At 40.4% G+C, this 19,192-nt stretch overlaps 1 protein-coding gene across 5 annotated transcripts in view; it reads left to right on the top strand.

Annotated features, from left to right (window-relative positions):
- Positions 1-19,192, top strand: part of GLIS3 (GLIS family zinc finger 3) — a 455,765-nt gene that overhangs the window by 114,077 nt on the left and 322,496 nt on the right. The window contains exon 1 of one of the 5 annotated variants that reach the window (XM_079790189.1): positions 18,197-19,119. The exons of the other annotated variants lie outside the window; for them this stretch is intronic. Coding sequence (XP_079646315.1) covers positions 19,083-19,119 — 37 coding nt within the window. The 5' untranslated portion in view covers positions 18,197-19,082. Of the gene's footprint in view, positions 1-18,196; positions 19,120-19,192 lie in introns of those variants that run through there. 5 annotated transcript variants of the gene reach the window in all.

Raw genomic sequence — 19,192 nt, 5'->3', positions numbered from 1 at the left:
CTTCCTGAGACTCACAGAGATGGTAAGATGAGAGAGACAAGAGCAAGGATTTGTCAGAATCAGGATGTAATAATCTTTCAGGATACTAAATGAGCCACCATCACTGGAAGAAGGCTGTTAAATGTGCACTCACATAATCAGGGAAATTAAAACCAGAAGATAGACCCTTTGCACATTTTGTGTTTACAGGAAAACAAGGCATTCAGACTAGCATAAAGTAGATTATGAAATTAGATTGAAGTTAATTATGATGAAGGACTAGGAAATCACTATATCATTGTGTCCTTGAATGAGGACTGACAACTGGTGTGGCTGCTAAAAATGTATGGTAATTAAGAACACTGAATCCACTCATTTGTAGCTTTTTATTGGATGATAATAATAATGACAACAACAATAATAATAATAGAGTAGTAATAAACCACAACAAAACTGCTACCAACAACTAAATTATACTAAGCATTTACTGTGTACTAGGCACTTATTCTGAGCACATTTAATCCTCTCAACAATCCTGTTAAGATACTAGATACTAAGTGACTCACGCTTTTATTACCTCCATGTTATAGTTCAGATCACTTAGACTAAGATATTACATGGCTGGCCCACATAAATAAGTGGCAAGCCCAGGGTTGAATCAATGCAGTGTCTAAATACTCCAAACCATCATGCGACCATCATGCTGTGGTGAGATATGGTCTCACCACATAGACTACTACTACATGCTGCTAGAGAGGCTACATGTTGCCAGGTTGGACAAGAAGCCAGAGAGTCTGAGCATCTATTCCCAGTTTGTTCACTAAGACATTCCTCTGATCTTGGACAGGTCATTCAGTTATCATTTCTGGTCTTCAGTGTGTATATAATGGAATTGTTGTATCTGAGGTATCTTCTAGTTCTCATATTTTGTGGAATAAGAAAATGATGTGTTTCAGATACAGAATAAATGAAATGGTCATTTTTGAGAGAGAAAGAGCTAAAAGGTAAAAAAAAATGAGGCATCGGCTTTGGACACTTTGGCATCACTTGGGTTCTGAGAAATAAAAAGTTAGTCATCAGCTTTGGAGTCAAGCAGACCTGTGTTCAGGCCTTAACTCTCCTGTGTGACATGGATCTGATTGCTTTTTTTTCCGTGAACTTCAGTGTCTTCCCTTCTCTTATGGAGATGATAGTTTTATGTGTATAGACTGCTTGACATGATGCCCAGACATTGTCAGTCCTCATGTAGATGGTATGAAAATTGGGTAGAAGATGCCTCACTTAGGGAGCTGGGTCCAGAGAAGAGGTTGGTTCAGCCAAAGCTGCTGGCAGTTTTCCTGTTGCACTTCTTCATTGAATTATGTCACCTTCCTTTCACTGATCTTCCATGGGCAGTTATTTTGTCTGCAAATGTTCTTCAGATAGCTCTGTTCTTCAGACTCCTTGGAACAGGTGGGAATCAAACCAATGCTCGCATAGAAATCATAGTGGGTTGAATAGTGCCCCCCTCCCAATTCATGCCTGCCTGGAGTCTCAGAATATGACCTTATTTGGAAACAGGGTTTTGGAGATGTAATCGTCTGTAAAGATGATGCCATACTGGATTAAGGTGGGACCTAATAGAATAACTTCTTATAAAAAGAGGGAAATTAGGACATGGATACTGAAATGAGAATGCCATGTGAACACAAATATATAAGACACACAGGAAGAATGTCATGTGATGACAGTGGCAGAGATTAGAGCAATGTGCCTGCAAGCCAAGGATGCCAAGGATTGCTGGCAACCATCAGAAGCTAGAAAAATGCAAGGAAAGATTCTGCCTTAGCGCCTTCAGAGAGAGCATGGCCCCGCTAACACCTTAACGTAGCACTTTTAGCTTCCAGAATTGTGGCATAATATATTTCTATTGTTAAAAGCCACCCAGTTTGTAGTACTTTTGTTATAGCAGCCCTAGGAAACTAATACAGCAAGTAAGGTACCTGTTTCTAAACCATGATAATCAGGCCTAGATGAGAGCAAGAGAAAACTATAGATACTGACTATGGGGGCAAAGAAAACATAATGCATCCATAAGGGGTGTTTTGGAAGCCATTTATTGTCATCATGGCTCCTCTGCCTGCTGTAAGTAAAAACTCTTTTTAAAAAATTAAAAAAAAATTTCCGATGACAAACATACAATATTGTATTAGTTTCAGGTGTACAACATAGTGATTAGACATGTATGTACCTTACAAAGTGACCATCCTGATAAATTTAGAACCTATCTCATACCAAACATAGTTATTACAATGTTATTGACTGTATTCTTTTTAAAAATATATATTTTATTGATTTTTTACAGAGAGGAAGGGAGAGGGAGAGAGAGTTAGAAACATCGATGAGAGAGAAACATCCATCAGCTGCCTCCTGCACACCCCCTGCTGGGGATGTGCCCACAACCAAGGTACATGCCCTTGGTTGTACCTTGGGACCTTTCAGTCCGCAGGCCAATGCTCTATCCACTGAGCCAAAACCAGTTAGGGCTTGACTGTATTCTTTATGTTGTACTTTATATCCCTATGACTATTTTTATAATTGGCAATTTTACTCTTACGATCCAGGGTCAGAACAGATGTCATGGATGGAAATGACACAAAAAAAAATGACAAAAATTAGAGTTTTAGTAGGCCAACTCTTTTAAAAATTTGACTTTCATAAAACCAATATACTATAGATTACAATAATTACCAATGGAGATACTGAAGTGTCACCCACACAGTGAATATTAAGACAGGTGCCACTACATGGTTTACCTGTTGATTTGAATATTTTTGAAGTCACCTATATGCTTTTAGAAGTTGAAAAAGGGTTAGTATATCTGAAACACCAGCTTGGCTATAAAATAGATTGGAAAGTACAGGGTTTCTTAGAATTAGATTATCATTTGCAATTTGGAAATAATCTTGAAATTGTAATAAGAAAAAGAATTCTTAGTTACCTAAAGGGCCAAGACTTTGTAGAAAACCACATGATAATAAGACAAAACCGTCAAACAGGCTGGGCGATGTGGACTCCGTTTGTTCCAGAAAAGCTCAGCGCGAAGACAGACAACTTGTGAATTCTGTCATCAGGCAGTGAGGTCCATATCACATGTCACTTTGCTTTGTTTTAACATGTGGCTCAAGCTATGCCAGACCTGCTGCTGTGTGAGAGATGTACTTTCTCACAAAATAAGGCATTTCTCTGGCATCAGACCCCTTCGGAAGTTTTACTGATGTGCATAAGCCCAGCGAGTTTGCATTTCCCACATATAACCAATGAGGTCCCGCTTGGCTTTCTGGATTTGTGGTGGTCTCAAAGCCTGTCTGTGCCAGCCTGGTCAGTTCCTTATCATCACCAGAGGTCATTCTGGTTCAATGTTCAAAAATTGTCTCCTATCTATCATGCCCGTTAATGAGGAAGAAACGGAGGAAGCAAAATAAACCAGTTTTGGAAGGACTGAAAATGTTCTATGGAATGGAAATGAAAGTATTCCTAGCAGGTTGTCTCCATTTCCTCTTTCTTCTCATCCATCATGATGTTAAAGTTCACAGGGAAAGTTCATTTATATTATTTCATGTTCAAAGAGATGATGATGACAGTGATGACATTAATATTCTTCCTTGGTTGTCCATTATTGGTTGAATTTAAGTATTACATAAATAAACAGATCCCAGGACATGCGTCTGAGCTTTTCTGAGCTACTTTTTGAAACCCTATTGGGTTGCCCTTTTAATTCCTGATTCTCCCCTCCTGAATGTGTTTCACTGGTAGTCACAAGAGCTATCAGTGAAAACCCAAAGCACAGATTTATTACACCTGAAGGAAAAATAACCAAAAAGACCTTCTCCTTTATTCAGTACAAAACAGCTCGATTGTTATACAACATGGCTGCAGAAACAGAGGCTGTGAGGTGGCGCTGGGGCGAGGCTGCCCTGGGGTAATGCCCCTTACAGTTAGGCAGCTGTGCTACACTCTGCCTCACTCTACCCTCAAGAAATGTCTTCGATGTTTCAGCTCCAGCTGGGGAAACAGTCTTCATTTTTCAGTGAAAGGGAAAGTGTGCTCTCAGAGCTGAAGGGGAGCTGACTTCTATAGACAGAAGTTCCTGCCCCTGGTCCCTGATTGGTCAGTCTTCATGCAAATGAGGACTCCAAATACTCACAGTTTTATTGGTTCAGAAAGCACTGTCCTTATTGGTCAAAATGGAGCTGCTCTGATTGTTTGGTGAAGATGTTGATGGGGTATAGCCATATAGCGCTAATTGGATGGGAAACCTCAGTCCTATTGGTTGAAACAGGATTCCAGGAAGTCCTCTGTAAGGATTGGCTCAGATGGCAGAGACAGTGTAGGAAGGCAGTTCACTGCAGGAGGCAAGCAGCTTAGTGCAGGCTTCTCCCTGAAATGGGGCTTGTGTGAGAGACACCTGTTTAGAAATGGCTGATAGGCTCTGATTTTACGTATATATTTTTAAGGCTAGTTAAGCCACAAGTAGCCCTTCCTAGTAGGTATCTTCTTTTTCAGGGTCCACATGATCATCCATATTGAAATAGGTGGCTAACAGAAGGCCGATTGTATATAAAAATCCCCAGTGTTCTATATATAACTTTGGGAAATGGCTTATTCAGTTTAGTCATTCCACACATATTTGTTGACCATGTGCCATATATGAGACTAAGAATTAAAGATGCAAACTCAAATATGATACGGGCCCTGTTTTCTAGGAGCTGATAGTATAAAGTAAAAGGGTTGGCAAGTCATTGCCAAATGTATCTGGTACCATGTTCCTTGGCTGAGCACATTCCAGCCAGCCTGTTTTTCACTCCTTCCTCCAGGATGCCAAACTGGATCAGACTTCAGATCTTTGTACTTTCAGCTTCCTCTGCTTGGGACTCTGCCCTGTGTTGTCGCATGGCTGGTTTCTTTTCACCACTTGTATCTCAGCATATGAGCTGTCTCTCCACAAACCTTTCTGCCACTCAGTCCAAAGTAAACCAACTTCCTATGATTCTCAATCACACCTACGTCTTTTCTCTCTCTAGTGGCACTTATCATTGTTTAAAATTTTCTTGTTAATTTATTCATTTACTTGTTTTATTGGGTATCTCCTCATCACTAGAATGTACATTTTAGGAAAAAGAGGATCTTGTCTTGTTTATCATTGTATCTGTAGAAGTACATTTTTGAATGAATAACTATAATACATTATAATACATTCTGTAATGAAAGCATTAACAAAGTGCTATATGAAATGAGGAAAAAAGTAACAACTTCTCTGTCTGAGCGTGTAGGAGCTGGCTTTGTAGAGAAGGCATGTAAGCTGACCTGGAAGGCAGGAGAAAGTGTATCAGAAGGTGCTATTTCTGCTTAGGTGGATGAAGCTCTTTCCTCCTTGTGGTCCTCTCCAATTGACTCACCTGCTCTTGGCATTCAGTGAACAGCCCAGATTATTCACTGATAGAGTTGACCACAGTACCTGATAGGATAAGCATGTATCCTGGAGGTGAATGACACGTTTCCTGAAAACTTCTCTTTCATGCTACAAAAAATTGCTAAAAGCTTGTCTTTCCAATAAAGAGACCTTGGAATTGATATAATGGATAAGTGTAGCTTGATGAAGTAAAAATAGAAGCTTAAAAGATGCATCATTTTGGGAAAGTTAAAAATGATCTCTCCCCCTCCCCCCCCGTAAGAAAATATGTGTAGATGAGGCCTATGTTTTAAACTATAGAATAAAATTTGCATATTACTTCAGGGTACTGCAACCATGGCAATTCAGTTTTGTCGGTCCTGATAGACATGCTTGCAATATATACATCCATTAACAAGATTATCACTTGAAGAGACAAATCATATTTTTACTGAAAAGGTTTTTTGAGGATAAAGTTTATTGATATTTAATGAAGCATGAAGCTTCTAAATGAACCATGAAAGCAATAGCTGAACTAATTAACTGCACATAAAGGCTCCCAGAATACATACCTGATGTGGGCTGTGTGCTTATCAATCCCGCCTGGTTACACTGACATCCTGGATAGCATGCTCCTCACATATGCTTTGTGGGAGCAACATCAAATCCTCCTGTAATGCATGCCGGAAAGGAGGAAATAACCATTTAGATTTCCTGCAAACATGGATAGGATATTTAAGTCAAGCGTTGTAGAGTTTATAGGTTATAATTTAACAGAGTTAAGACTGGTAATAACAACATATTATTTCCACACACTTGATTTAAGCCGCTATCTATGCTGTTTCATTCAATGATAAATCGTTCCCTGGTTCTAAAAATAGGCATCTTCCTCTCTCCTCGCCCCCCTCCAAAGAGGGACCAAGGATACTAAATAACATGAGATGAACATTTCGTTGTGCAACAGGGATTCTTGTGGGCCTTTTTCAGCTGCACGTGAAAACATGCCCTGATGAGAGCTCTGAGAATTTAAAAAAGAAGGCAAAACCATGCCTGCTTTGGTGTTACAGCAGTTTAGGAGACAGATGATTTACCTGCACAGAGTTGTTAATATTGAACTTTATTAATGACCATCTTCCTTTTTAGTCAGTGGCTCCCTTTTTAGCCACAGATACCTACTCTTTGCCCTATTATCACAGAGTTTAGCTTTCAAAAGAATTAGTTTAGAATTACCTCATGCACCTTTCTAAAAATGATGTTCTTATACGAATAAAGGGGTCTGACAAATCATGAAGTCCCATGGTAAAATAGTACATCTTGGGAGAGAGGGAACCACTGTAACAGATGTTAGAGCCGTGCTTCTCAAACTTGAGTTTAAACATCAGAATTCCCCAAAGGGCCCGTGAACATGCCAGTGGGTGGGTTCCATCCCCCACATTTCTGATTCATTAGGTATTGGGTGGGACCTGAGAATTTTCATTAACAAGTTCCCAAGTGATGCTGGTGCTATTAGTCCAGGCACCACTCTGGGAACCATTGCAGTAAGATATGCAGACGAGGGTGGGGAGGACATTTCAGGACCACCCTTCTGAGAAGTTACAACCAAGAAAAGATGTGGTTTGTCCCAGCTACTCCTTAGACTCCCATCCTATACCCTTTTCCTCCTTAAACAGCATTTCTATTCTTTCTATAAGACATCCAGAGCCCTCCTAATCAGACAAGGGCTTGAAACTTCTTCACACTTAAGTGACCCTTGGAAACTTAAAGGGCTACCCTTAACAAGAACATGTACAGATTAATGGGTGAAGTCAATGGAATGAAGCTCTGAAGAAGGTGTTTCAGGTATCTGCCAGTGGGTTTCAAGGGACATAAGATTCAGGTCTGAACTCACAACATTCAGGCCAGATATGTTTAACCATGAAGCGTCCTTCTGCTCTTGTCCCCTCTCAGATGAGCCCATCTTTCAAACTTGTTCCAGGTTCTTTAGTATCCAACACAGGGTCTGTTATATAACACACACCTGGCAAATGTATATTGGAGAGAGGGATGGAGGGATTGATGAGTTGATTTGTGAAAGGGACATAAATAATTAATGCTTGTGTGTCTGAGTGCTTCTCTCTTCTCTTCCCAATTAAGGAAAATGTAGTGCTACCTGAAAAAAAGGAAATCGGGCATTTACTCATTCACCCCACTCTGCCTATGGCTTTTAATAAACTAAATAGTAAGGGGAGACAGCAAAATAGGAGTAGAGGAATTTGTATTGGAAGAGAATAGTTGGAAGAGGGGAAAGAGGGAGGGAAGGCCTTATTTCTGTGGGAATGCTGGGGAGAGTTTGTTTCCTTATGTGAGAGAGTGGGAGAGTGGGAAAGTGAAGGGAGGCTTCGGGGCTGCTGAAGGTCATTGCTAGAATTTGTTTCTTTGAATGGACTACTCCATCTGAAGTAGGAATGAGGGGTCCTGAGATTTATTTGGGTATGGATGATTAAATGTGTTAAGTAAGGGATACCAAATAATATATTCTTACTGTGAGTGATACAGAATAGTTGTAGCGCACAGCAGGTAGATGCTTTGTTGTTTATTGAATCTCGAGTGGTGGTTCTCTGGTTCTCAAAGCGGAGTCCCGGGACACAGCAGGCTCCGTTCCACACTTACTGAGTCAGAAACTGTGAGATGAGGCCTAGCATTCTGTGTTTTGACAGGCCATCCAGGGGATTCTGGTGCTCCCTCAGGTTTGAGAACCAGGAGACTAGGGAGTTGCTGTTCTCATGGTTCCTTCATTTAAAGGAATAGTAGCGGCTGTACCTGACCAGGACCCACTGAAATTCAGAAAGGCTTTTGGTTAAAGGGCAGCAGAGACAAACATCTTCCTTTGTGTGAGTGCATATTTTTCCTGAATATTTCATAATTTGAAAGGCCTCTGAAGGCAGAAACAGAAATATTTTGAACTCACCAAAGAAAACAAGTGGACTGAATACTGAAAAGAGGAAAAAAAGTTTATATAGCCATCACACTGAACAACTACAGGAGAATCTGTGCTATGGCTGGTTCATAGCCTGGGAAAGTGACCAGGCTTCGGACCAAATGGGCCAAGTAACGGGTCAATGGTTCCAGGTCTAATCGCTCCTGATGTCCCTGGCTGCACAGTCATACTTCTTCTCCTGCTTTTAAACTGTTTGTTTGTTTTTAAATCTTTAAGTAGTAACTTAATAATGTGACCTTTTTAGTTTTTCACCCATCAGTATTAGTATTTTTAAATAGCATTATTTTCCTGAGTATAAAAATATACATATTTATTATAGAAAAATTTTTGAATTATGAAATAAAGAATAAAATAAAATCAACTACTCAGTATTCCCCAGACACAGAGATATTCATTGCTAATTTTTTAGAAGATACATATTTGTGAATAGCTTGTGACAGGTAATAGTGATGGTAAATCTATATGTATAAAAAACCTAAGCGACCATTACAACTGGACAACCCGATGATTGGAGGACCTGCTGGTAGCTATGATGCGCACTGACCACCAGGGGGCAGATGTTAAATGCAGGAGCTGCCCCCTGGTGGTCAGTGTGCTCCCACAGCCAACCTCCTGCGGCTAGCCAACCTCCCACAGTCCCTCCCCCTGGCTGGCTGGCCCCAATCAGCCCTGATCGCCGGCCAGGATGAGGGACCCCACCTGTGCACGAATTTGTGCACCAGGCCTCTAGTATCTAAATAAAGTTTTGGGTTCTCTATCTCCACATTATGCTATGAACTTTCTCTCATGTATTTCAGTATTTTTAAAAAATATGATTTTCTATATGTGTGGAAAATGTACTATATTTATTTAATCAAGTATGCTTTCATTTAAAAAATATTTTTATTGATTTCAGAGAGGAAGGGAGAGGGAGAGATAGAAACATCAATGATGAGAGGGAAACATTGACTGTCTCCTGAATGCCTCCTACTGGGGATCGAGCCTGCAACCTGGGCATGTGCCCTTGACCACAGTTGAACCTGGGACCCTTTGGTCCATAGGCTGACACTCTATCTACTTGAGCCAAACTGTCTAGGGCAAGTTTGCTTTCTTTTTTATTAAAACTGTATTATCACAAATATCTTTTATTTTTTAATTTATCTTTTTTTGTTCAAAGTATTACAGATGTCCCCTCTTCTCCCCTCCCTTCTCCTTCCCAGGCCTTCACCACACTATTGTCTGTGTCCATGGGTATGCATATATGCATATAAATTTTTTGGTTAATCTCTTCCTGCCCATCTCCTCAGGCATGTGCCCTGACCAGAATTGAACTGTGATCTCCTGGTTCATAGTAGATGCTCAACCATTGAGCCACACTGGCTGGGCTATAGGCATTTTTAATTAAAATTTTTTTCATTATATTTTGAAACTTATAATTGATATATAATAAACCTGTTGCTTTTGCCATATTTATATTGTCACTTTGTTGGATTTTCTTTTCATATATAGTGATTGTTAGATGATTCTGTTGAATGTTATAGGTAGATAGAATTCTTGAAATTTAATGGAATGAAAAGGGGAGATAAGTTTACTTAGAAAATGAGTTGGAAGAGATTTGAGAGATTACTTAATCCCTTGCCTTTATTTAAGTGATGATAAATCTGAGGCCTTGAGAAGTTAAATTACGTGCCTCTGATCACATAGTGTGGTAGCCTAGAATGGAAAGAGGTACAAAAAATAGCCTTTGGATGAGGGTATTGCACATTTTCATAACTTACAGAAAAATGTAAAACTTTTTTTTACACTATATTTTAAGCCTTTTTGGGTGTTATAAAGAGTTGAGAATAACTTTAGAAATCTTTTCTTCCCGTTCCTTCCCCCCCACATTTTCTGCAATATCTTGGCAATTCCTTTTTGTATTCTTTCAGGGATAAGAACCCTGCCCTACAGTGTTCTCAGTCACTTCTGATTGCTAGAATAATTGCCCAGAATAATTGTCCAATTAGCAGTTATGCACTGAGCGAATTCCTTTGGTTGAACTGTATTCTGCCTTCTTGGGGTTCACACACTCTTTGTGGTTGAGTGGTGTTGGAGGAATAGGAGTTTTTTGTTTTTTTTTAAAAAAATATATATATATATACTAGAGGCCCAGTGCACGAAATTCGTGCACGGTGGGGTTGGCAGGGTGTCCCTGAGCCTTGCCTGCACCCTCTTACAATCCAGGACCCCTAGGGGGATGTCTGACTGGATTGGGCCTAAACTAGCATTCGGACCTCCCTCTCACAATCTGGTACCACTGGCTCCTAACCGCTCGCCTGCCTGCCTGCCTGATCGCCCCTAACTGCCTCTGCCTGCCTGCCTGATCACCTCTAATTGCTCGTCTGCCTGCCTGGTTGCCCCTAACCGCCTTTGCCTAGGTCCCCGCCACCACACCTTCGTCAGGAAGGATGTCCAGAATGATGTCTGGAAGGTCGTTCGGCTGTCGGTCTAGTTAGCATATTACACTTTTATTATTATAGATATTTTTATTGATTTCAGAGAGGAAGGGAGAGGGAGAGATAGATAGAAACATCAGTGATGAGAGAGAATCATTGATTGGCTGCCTCCTGTATGTCCCTGACTGGGGAATGGAGCCTGCAACTCAGGTATGTGCTCTGACTGGGACTCAAACTGTGACCTCCTGGCTCATAGGTTAATGCTCAGCCACTGAGCCATGCAGGTCAGGTGGAAGCAGAATTTTTAATAGAAGTTTGAATAACAGTGGGGAAAAATGGTGTTGCTTGTTGGTTGATTAGGTGGGATATGGGGTTGGGAGGGTTTGAAGTTCCATTTTCACAGTGTACAAGACCTGCATGAACTGGATGACCCATAAATACTTGTTGAACATAATTTAATTTTAAATGCTATTTTCATGTTTTCTAGTTTTTTTATTTCTTTTTATTTTTTGAGAGGCCTATGAATAGGTAAGAGTTTGTCCCAAGGAGCACTTAGGGTCTTAATCCTAAATGACTCTGGTTCCGTCACCTTCCAAAGGTTCTTTTTTCCTTGGAGCCTTCAGTCAGGGTTTCCCCCGGCTGTGGAGGGCATTAGCAAGTTTAAGTAGGAACATATGATTCTTATGCTTCATTATCAAACTTTATTACAAGGCCAGGTCCCTGTGTCATGGGGACTCCATCCAAATTTCTTGACATAATGAATAACTCTTTTATTATTTTGAACTCTTGAAGGCAGATTTTTTTCTTTCAAGCAAAGACAAAGACAGTAAGGCCACAATGCAAAGGAATTCGCTCAGTGCATAACTGCTAATTGGACAATTATTCTGGGCAATTATTATGCTACGAAATAATTGCCCTATAGCTTTATTCATTGCTTGTAAACTTTCTTTGAGATGGGAATCTTTTAAAAAGTTATGTTGTCAAGTTTGATATGCTTATTAGATTTTTCCCTTTTCTTAACGAGGTTTTTGCTCTTGCTGAGCAGCCTGAACATTTGGTTCTGTGGCCCATTTACATTTGGCAGATAAATAAGCAGGTCCTGGTTCCATTAAAACCTGGGGTTCAACAGTGGTTCTACCAAAACTTAAGGTTTAAGGAGATTTGAACTGAACTTCTTTTTTAAACTGTTGAAGGTCAACAATCTCATTTCTCTTTTCTCCTGAAAATTTAAACATTTTGTCTCTGATCTGGGAGAGTGATGGCTTTTGTATCCTCTAGGCTTTTAGACAAAAGAGAGAGAGAGAGAGAGAGAGAGAGAGAGAGAGAGAGAGAGAGAGAGAGAGAGAGAGAGAAATCTGTTTGGGGCATTTTTATATTTTATTAGGATATAGATTAGAGATGTAACAACACGAGAGAGAGAGGGAGAGAGAGAGGGAGAGGGAAGAGAGAAATGGACAAGAGTGGAGTTAATGAGAGGGAAATGGACAGGAATGGAGTTAATCTTTAGGCACAGTTACAAAGTAAGGTTCTCTTCGTCCCGTTTCATCCTTGATCCATCTGTGCTTGTCCCTTTTCTCCTTTAGCTTTTCATTTCTTCATGGATGCTCTTTCCCAAACCCAGTGCTGGTGTAGGAGGAATCCACAAGGTGCCCTCTTCATTCTCTATTGAAAATGAAAGACATTTGTAACTGCCTCAGAGGTACTTGCACCACTAAGCATCATTTATAACTGACAGTCTAATAAGAGTAATAGCCTACAGTAGAGAGTGGGGTTAGTTGGGCACCTGATTTCTTGGATTTTTGTCCTTACTATGTCATTTATGGTGTGGCCTGGGGAGAGTTACTTTACATCTGTTGCCTTGATTTTACCATCTAGAAAAGAAGGAGGTTGGAAATATCACTTCTATTATTCCTTCTTGGCATATTCATCTAAGAATTTAAAGCATGGTGGGAGAGGCATGCATCTTTCTCTCCTGAGGGGAACCCCTTGGAATGATTTTATCATTTATTCTGGTTTAAATGTAGTCTTTTAGATTATGAGAGAGAAAAGGTTTTCAGATGTGGTCTGCAGGTAGAAAGGAAGATGACATTTATTGAGCATCTGTTTTGTGCCAAGCTGGTGCTGGATAGTTTGTTATATGATCTCACCAAGCTTTGCTTGTCAGGGAGGTTTAGTCTAAATTATTTGGTCAAGATAACACAGTTGCATTGCCACAGAGCAAATTTTGGATCCTGGATTAGTGACTTGGCTGTGATGTAGACCTCTCTGTTTTCCTCGTACCACGTATCCTGCCTACCCATCCATCCATTTCTCTCTCCTCAACACACCTGCAGACAAGTTGTTAGCTGGTTACACTCTGCTTTTAGGTCAGTACAATTTTGAAAGATGAAATCTTGGTTTACTGAAGCAGAATTTTAGAAAAGATACCCTTTAAGGCTTTATTTGCATTGTTTTAAGCTAGGTTTATTTCCAATAGAAAGGGGCATATAAATGTCAGACCTACATGGAAGGTTGCCCCTTCAAGGCACCTCATGTTTCCTTTTTATTGCACATTTTTATTTACATTTTCCCCACTGTTCTTCAAAATTCATAATTTTAGGCTCATTGTAAGGAGCTGCTATTACCCAGTGATTCATAAGGTTTTATTATAATTACATATTGTGTAATTGTCTCTTTGCTTGTGTGTGTGTGTGTGTGTGTGTGTGTGTGTGTGTGTGTGTGTGTGATGTTCTTATATCACTAATCTATATCCTGGTGAATTCTGCCCACTCAAGATTGTTTATTGAATGAATAGAAAATTAGTAAACCTATGATAAGCCTTATGCAGACCAGTATTTTCATATTACATTCCTAAATATCACCCTCATCATTTTCATCATCATCATTTCCTCAGTATTGCAACAACTTTTTGATCTTACCTTATTTTATCAGACACCACTTTGTTCTGTGATTCTCTTGATCTCTGTTTTACCTGCTCTTACCATGTAGTTTAATTACTGAATGAGTGAATGACAAATGAAGTTGATGTTATGTATCAAAATTTCCTGGAAGTGAAAGGGGTAATATAATAGACATTTAAACTACTAACATAAAGATTAAATAGTGTCATCTATTTATACTTGCATGCATGATACTGTTTATGGCACTGACACAGAACAAATTAAGATTAACATTCCTGACTATTGCTTATATATGGAAATCAAGATATTGGAGGCTGTGGATAGTGTTTTTTCCAGTTTTGGGAGAAGAATAGGTTTTCAATTGTTCTATCTCCTCTGCTTTTAATAGTATTTGTCCAGTTGTGTGATGGGTAGTGGTTAAGGATGTATGAGCCCATAGACATCATTGCATGTTTTTTGGAGTGGGACTACCTGGGTTTGAATTCTCCTTCTTATCAAGTTACTATGTTTTCCAAATCTGAGGTTGCCTCCTCTGTGAAATGGGATGGTAATAACCGGAGTTGTTGTGTGAGCTGAATGGATTAATCCAGGTATAGAGCCAGGCATCATCCCCTGTTACCAAGTAAGCCTTTCATTAATGTTTTATTTTGTGTAGGTGTACTGTTATTATTATTAACTAGGGGCCCAGTGCATGAATCTGTGCATCTTGAAAGGAACTGTGGGCCGAAAGGCTGCAGTGGTCACAGGGGCGGGTCTCGGTCCTTCTCCATGCCCCTGCCTGGCCCCTCTCACTGTGGCCCCTGGTCCCCTGTCTGCCAGCAGCCCCACTCCTGCTCACACCCGCTGACAGTATGGAGCGATTGGGGCCAGCACCAGTAGCAGGTGCTATCGGGGTCGGCACTGTCAGCAGGTGTGAGAGGTGGCTGCTGCCCTGATCACCCCTCAGGAGCAGGGGGCGGTGGAGAAGCCCTCAGGGGCAATCAGGGCTGTCAGCCACTGCTTGTACCCATTGACAGTGCTGAGAGATAGGGGTGGTGCCTGGTGCAGGCAGCAGGTGCGAGTGCTGGGTGGGACTGCGGCATGCAGGAGTAAAGAATTTTCAGTAACCACCAGAGGTTCGCCCTGGCACCCCGCCTTGGTCTGGCACCCCCCCGCTCACCTGCTCCACCATCCTGCCGCGGCTAACACCCACCATGTTCCATACGCGCCCCCTGGTGGTCAGGCACGTCATAGCAACCGGTTGTTCAGTTCAGTTGTTCCGCTGTTTGGTCTATTTGCATATTAGCCTTTTATTATATAGGATAGCAACAGTAATTAATAGTATAGGTTTTTGGTGAGGAAATATAATCATCATGTCAAGAGCTAGGTAACCTCTACACCTCCTTTATGGTACTTACGAATAGCTAAGAAGAGTTAGAGGAGAGAGAGGTTTGTTATACTTCTGTTTCCATAGAGGACTTCACAGAAAAGGTTACAAGTCAAACAGTTTGGAATGGGCTGCATTGATAGGGAGGAACTGTGTGCTGTGTAGGCAGTGAGATGTAGAGTCCAACTGGTGGGGAGTGAGAGAGGAGAGCAGGTTAGAAATGTCAGGGACAACAGAAGAGTCTTCCTGCTGCCACTCCCACTCAGAGCCTTGCAGCAATCTCCCTATTTTAATTTTGCACTCGGATGTCGAGTGTGACTCAACACGGTTAGCATCGGTAGCAACTTGAGAAAAAAGCAAGCGAGTGCAAAGGGTTAAATAATAAAATACTATTCTTCTTTTAGCTCTCCCCCAACCTACTTGTACAAGCTGTAGTTGTACGTGCTAAACAATTGTGGTGTGGCCATTACCTGTCCGTAGTGATTGTCTGCCCTTTGCAGGCCTGGTACTCTGGGAGTGAGGGGTGGAGAGAAAGGAATATAAAGTACATCCCCTATTCTCTTGGAACTGCCAGTTAAGGGGAAAGGTAAAATATAGGTACAGCTAACACATCAGGTAGAAGTGATCAAATACACAAAAGATGCAAAAGTAGCATTACCTGGGAACTTGGAGGATAGATAAAACACCATAAAATTGTGATATAAGACAGGAATCTAGATGTATTTCAAGGATGGCTGGCATTTGAGCTGATCTTTGATTATGAGGGGATATAAGGGTGTGTGTAGGCAGGTGGTCAGGGATTCTGGCCGCCTGACACAGTGTTGGTAAAGAAACTGGGGCCTCCTGGGACTGCAGCAATGAAACTGATGTAGCTATATCTCATTCAGGATCAGCAATAATTAGTGAGAGTTTTCTGAACCCATTTTCACTATAATAAGAGAGAGGGGGGAGGGATTGAGAGCTAGAGTGTGCTCAGTGTTCAAGTTAAATGTTAACTCTTTTGTTTAGTTAAGGACTAACTTATTATTTCCTATGCAAAAGGGAAAAAAAGATGAAGAAAACACAATGTGGCAATAACCACCTAACTTAAAAAAAAATTATGATTTGCTTATGTGGTTGCTTATTTTCAAGCTAATACATATGTAGTGATTGTAAAGGTATGTGTAAACCTGAACAGACTGCAGAATCACCTTCCTGAGTTCCCTGAGTGGCTTCTGCAGGGTTCTCACAGAGTTAGTAGTTATTTTCGACCACATTCCTAGTTTAGCCATTAGAAAATTATGGGTTTTATTTGTATATACTCAGCAGCTAAAATAGCACTTCCAGAAAGGTGGGTGAGCTCATCGCCGTCTGAACCAGGCAAGTTAACGACCTGCCCAGCATTGTTCGCACAGGCCAGCACTGGCTGACTTCACCAGCTGTTCCACTTGAAGGGAGACATTGTTTCTCAGGTTGCATTCATCAGATGCTTTCCTCTCTACACGCCAGCCTTTGCTGAGTGTCCTAGGCGTCCTCGATGTTCCCACTGCTTATACTTTATATAACCAAACAGCAGATAGCTCAGGAAATGTATGCAAAGTACTATGTCCAGCTGTCTGAGGCCCCCACCCCAGAAAAAGATGTCAACACCTTCATCCCTGCAGGTTTACACAGACACTGCCCTTGGAAGCTCCCCAGTGGGAGGGCTTCTTCTAACCCTTTTAAATGTCAGTTACCAAGCAGGCCTGGGAACATGAATAACTAAAGCATGAGGTGCTTTTGCTGATGATTCTGATCACTTTTCAGGAGGTATAATGGTAATGTATGGACTGGAGGTACCTGGAGGAAGGGAATTGGGGGGTTGCACAATTTGTATTTGCTGAAAGAAATTAAAATAGCATGATGCTGAACTTTAGGAACTTCTTAGACTATTACCTACAGTGCAGATGTCAGGTGCTAGGGCAGCGTGTCTAGAAAAGCGAGAGGCCTTAAATTTGGTAATGTGTTTCAACTCTGAAAGATGCTATTCCACAGACAACCAACATGGAGAAAGAATAGCAATGTAGTTTTAAAAAGCCAATTGAATGCTCTTTAGAACGAGTGCCAAATACAACCCTGGTACATTGGTTCTGGCTTCTGTTAAATGAGTAGTTTTTGCATTATCCTCCCCTTCTGCTGTGTTTATGTTTAATTTTTATTACTAGTCTACTCCTTGAATTAAAGACAGGACATTCTATCTCTAGGTAGGAGAATAGGTGATTGAGGTGAACTTTTTTCAGGGTTCTCTCTTTACCGGAGAAAAATCGAACTTACCGTTGAGTAGACTGTAACTGTAGATGCTAATTTAGAAATCTGTTGGCCAGATTCAGGTGGCTTTGATAAGACTTTTATTCTTTTCAGTCGTATGTATTTTTGAGCACATTCTTGGGAAGATTGCTGCTGGGTAGTGTTGCATGTCAGAGATGAGGGAAGTTTAGTTATTAACCCCACATAGAGGGTAAAGGGGGGCAAATAGGCAGGCTGTGGAATGAGGAAAGGGCTGGGTTGAAACATTTCCAAAAGGTATTTTTGTTGTTTATACTTGTTAATTATTAATATTAATTATTGATGAAAAGCGGTTTTGAGTTACATGCCACACATTGTTTAGGAATAAATGATCACATTTCTTATCTGGGACCATAGTAGCTATTAAACTTTAAATAATCAATATTTATTAATTTAGAACAATTTCTCCTCTTTCTTCAACATTAAAGAGAAAAATCTATGGATCTCCAGCTTTTAAAGAATTGGTTTTGTGAAAATGTATTTTCCCCTCACTTTTGTGTGGACTTTAACACTAAATGAATATATTAAGGATTGAATTTGTCCAAACTATTTTGTCAATAATTAGAAAGTATCTTTAGAACAAAGTACATATTTCATGAAAGACACATAGATAACATATAAGGCTTTGTAGGTTAAAATTGTCAAATTAGTTGTGAGTATGGTGCTTTGTCTAAAATGTCTGCTTTTTCTTAGAAATGCATCATCTTAGTTTCTTGAAAATGAGCATTTTATAAGTTTCTATATTTTGTAGTTCATCATATAGGTTTAAATGAAGCATATTCTGTTTAAATTCCAATAGGCAGGTATGTACAGCATTGAAGATTCTCTGGGAATCTGAACTGTCTGTTGCTTATTTTGAGAGAGGATGAGGGGAGGAAGGAGAGAGAGAGAGAGAGAGAGAGAGAGAGAGAGAGAGAGAGAGAGAGAGACCCTCTGACAGACTTGGAAATATTGCTCTGAATCAGGCTGTAAAAGTCAGTGTTTATGCTTCTGAGGCACTATGGGCTTTCTGAATGTTATTACATTCATTTTAACTTCAGTCTTAAGGAATATGTATTGGGTTTCTATGGGCTTTACCCATTTTTAGTTTTAGGTTGTGTTGTTCTGATCAGTGGGCTATATAATACCATAGGAGTCACGTGCGAAAATACTAGTCACAACATTGGCAACAAAAAGACTTGTTTGGTTGTAGAACATAGTACACACAGCTGAGCCACCTCTGGGGTTCATTTTGCATTTGCCTGGGTGGCCTCCAGAGGTGACCTGCACTGGTATATTTTCCCAGTAGGATACAGTTGTAGTAGTAACTTGCAAACCTTACCTATGTTGGACTAAGTAGGCTGATCCTAGTAGCTCAGCTTCTTCTCTGTCATCTGAAAGAACTGCCCTTTGACTCCATTCATAGCTTGTGTTTGATCTCTGTGAGTAGTTGATTTATCACTTTTCAGAGCCTCAACTTAAGGCCACAGATTCTCTGGGGGATCTGGGAAAGTCTGCCTTTACTTTCATGAAGTTTATAGTCAGTTAAACCTTGCTTTTGATGGGCTCACTTCATTCTGGGAAGAAAAATCCTGCATTTGTGAAAATGAAAGGGCATTTACCTTTCTCAAGGGAGCTGAAAGCTATTGGTTTCTCCCGAGAGGATTGCTGGTGAAGACAGTTATGAAGAGAACAAGTAACTCTTTTAAATGAACAGTGTGTTCCTGCTTAAATGTTTCCCAGAATGATTCTAAAGAAATGGAATACAGGTAAGTTTTGTTATGTTCTCATTGTGAGTTATGATTACGAGAAACAAAAATAGAGTTAGAATCATAGAGGAGG

The sequence above is a fragment of the Cnephaeus nilssonii genome (assembly GCF_951640355.1).
Source record: "Cnephaeus nilssonii genome assembly, chromosome: 14".
Lineage (NCBI taxonomy): Eukaryota > Metazoa > Chordata > Mammalia > Chiroptera > Vespertilionidae > Cnephaeus > Cnephaeus nilssonii.
Note: the sequence above shows the minus strand (reverse complement) of the source record. Positions and strands in the feature narration are given on the sequence as shown.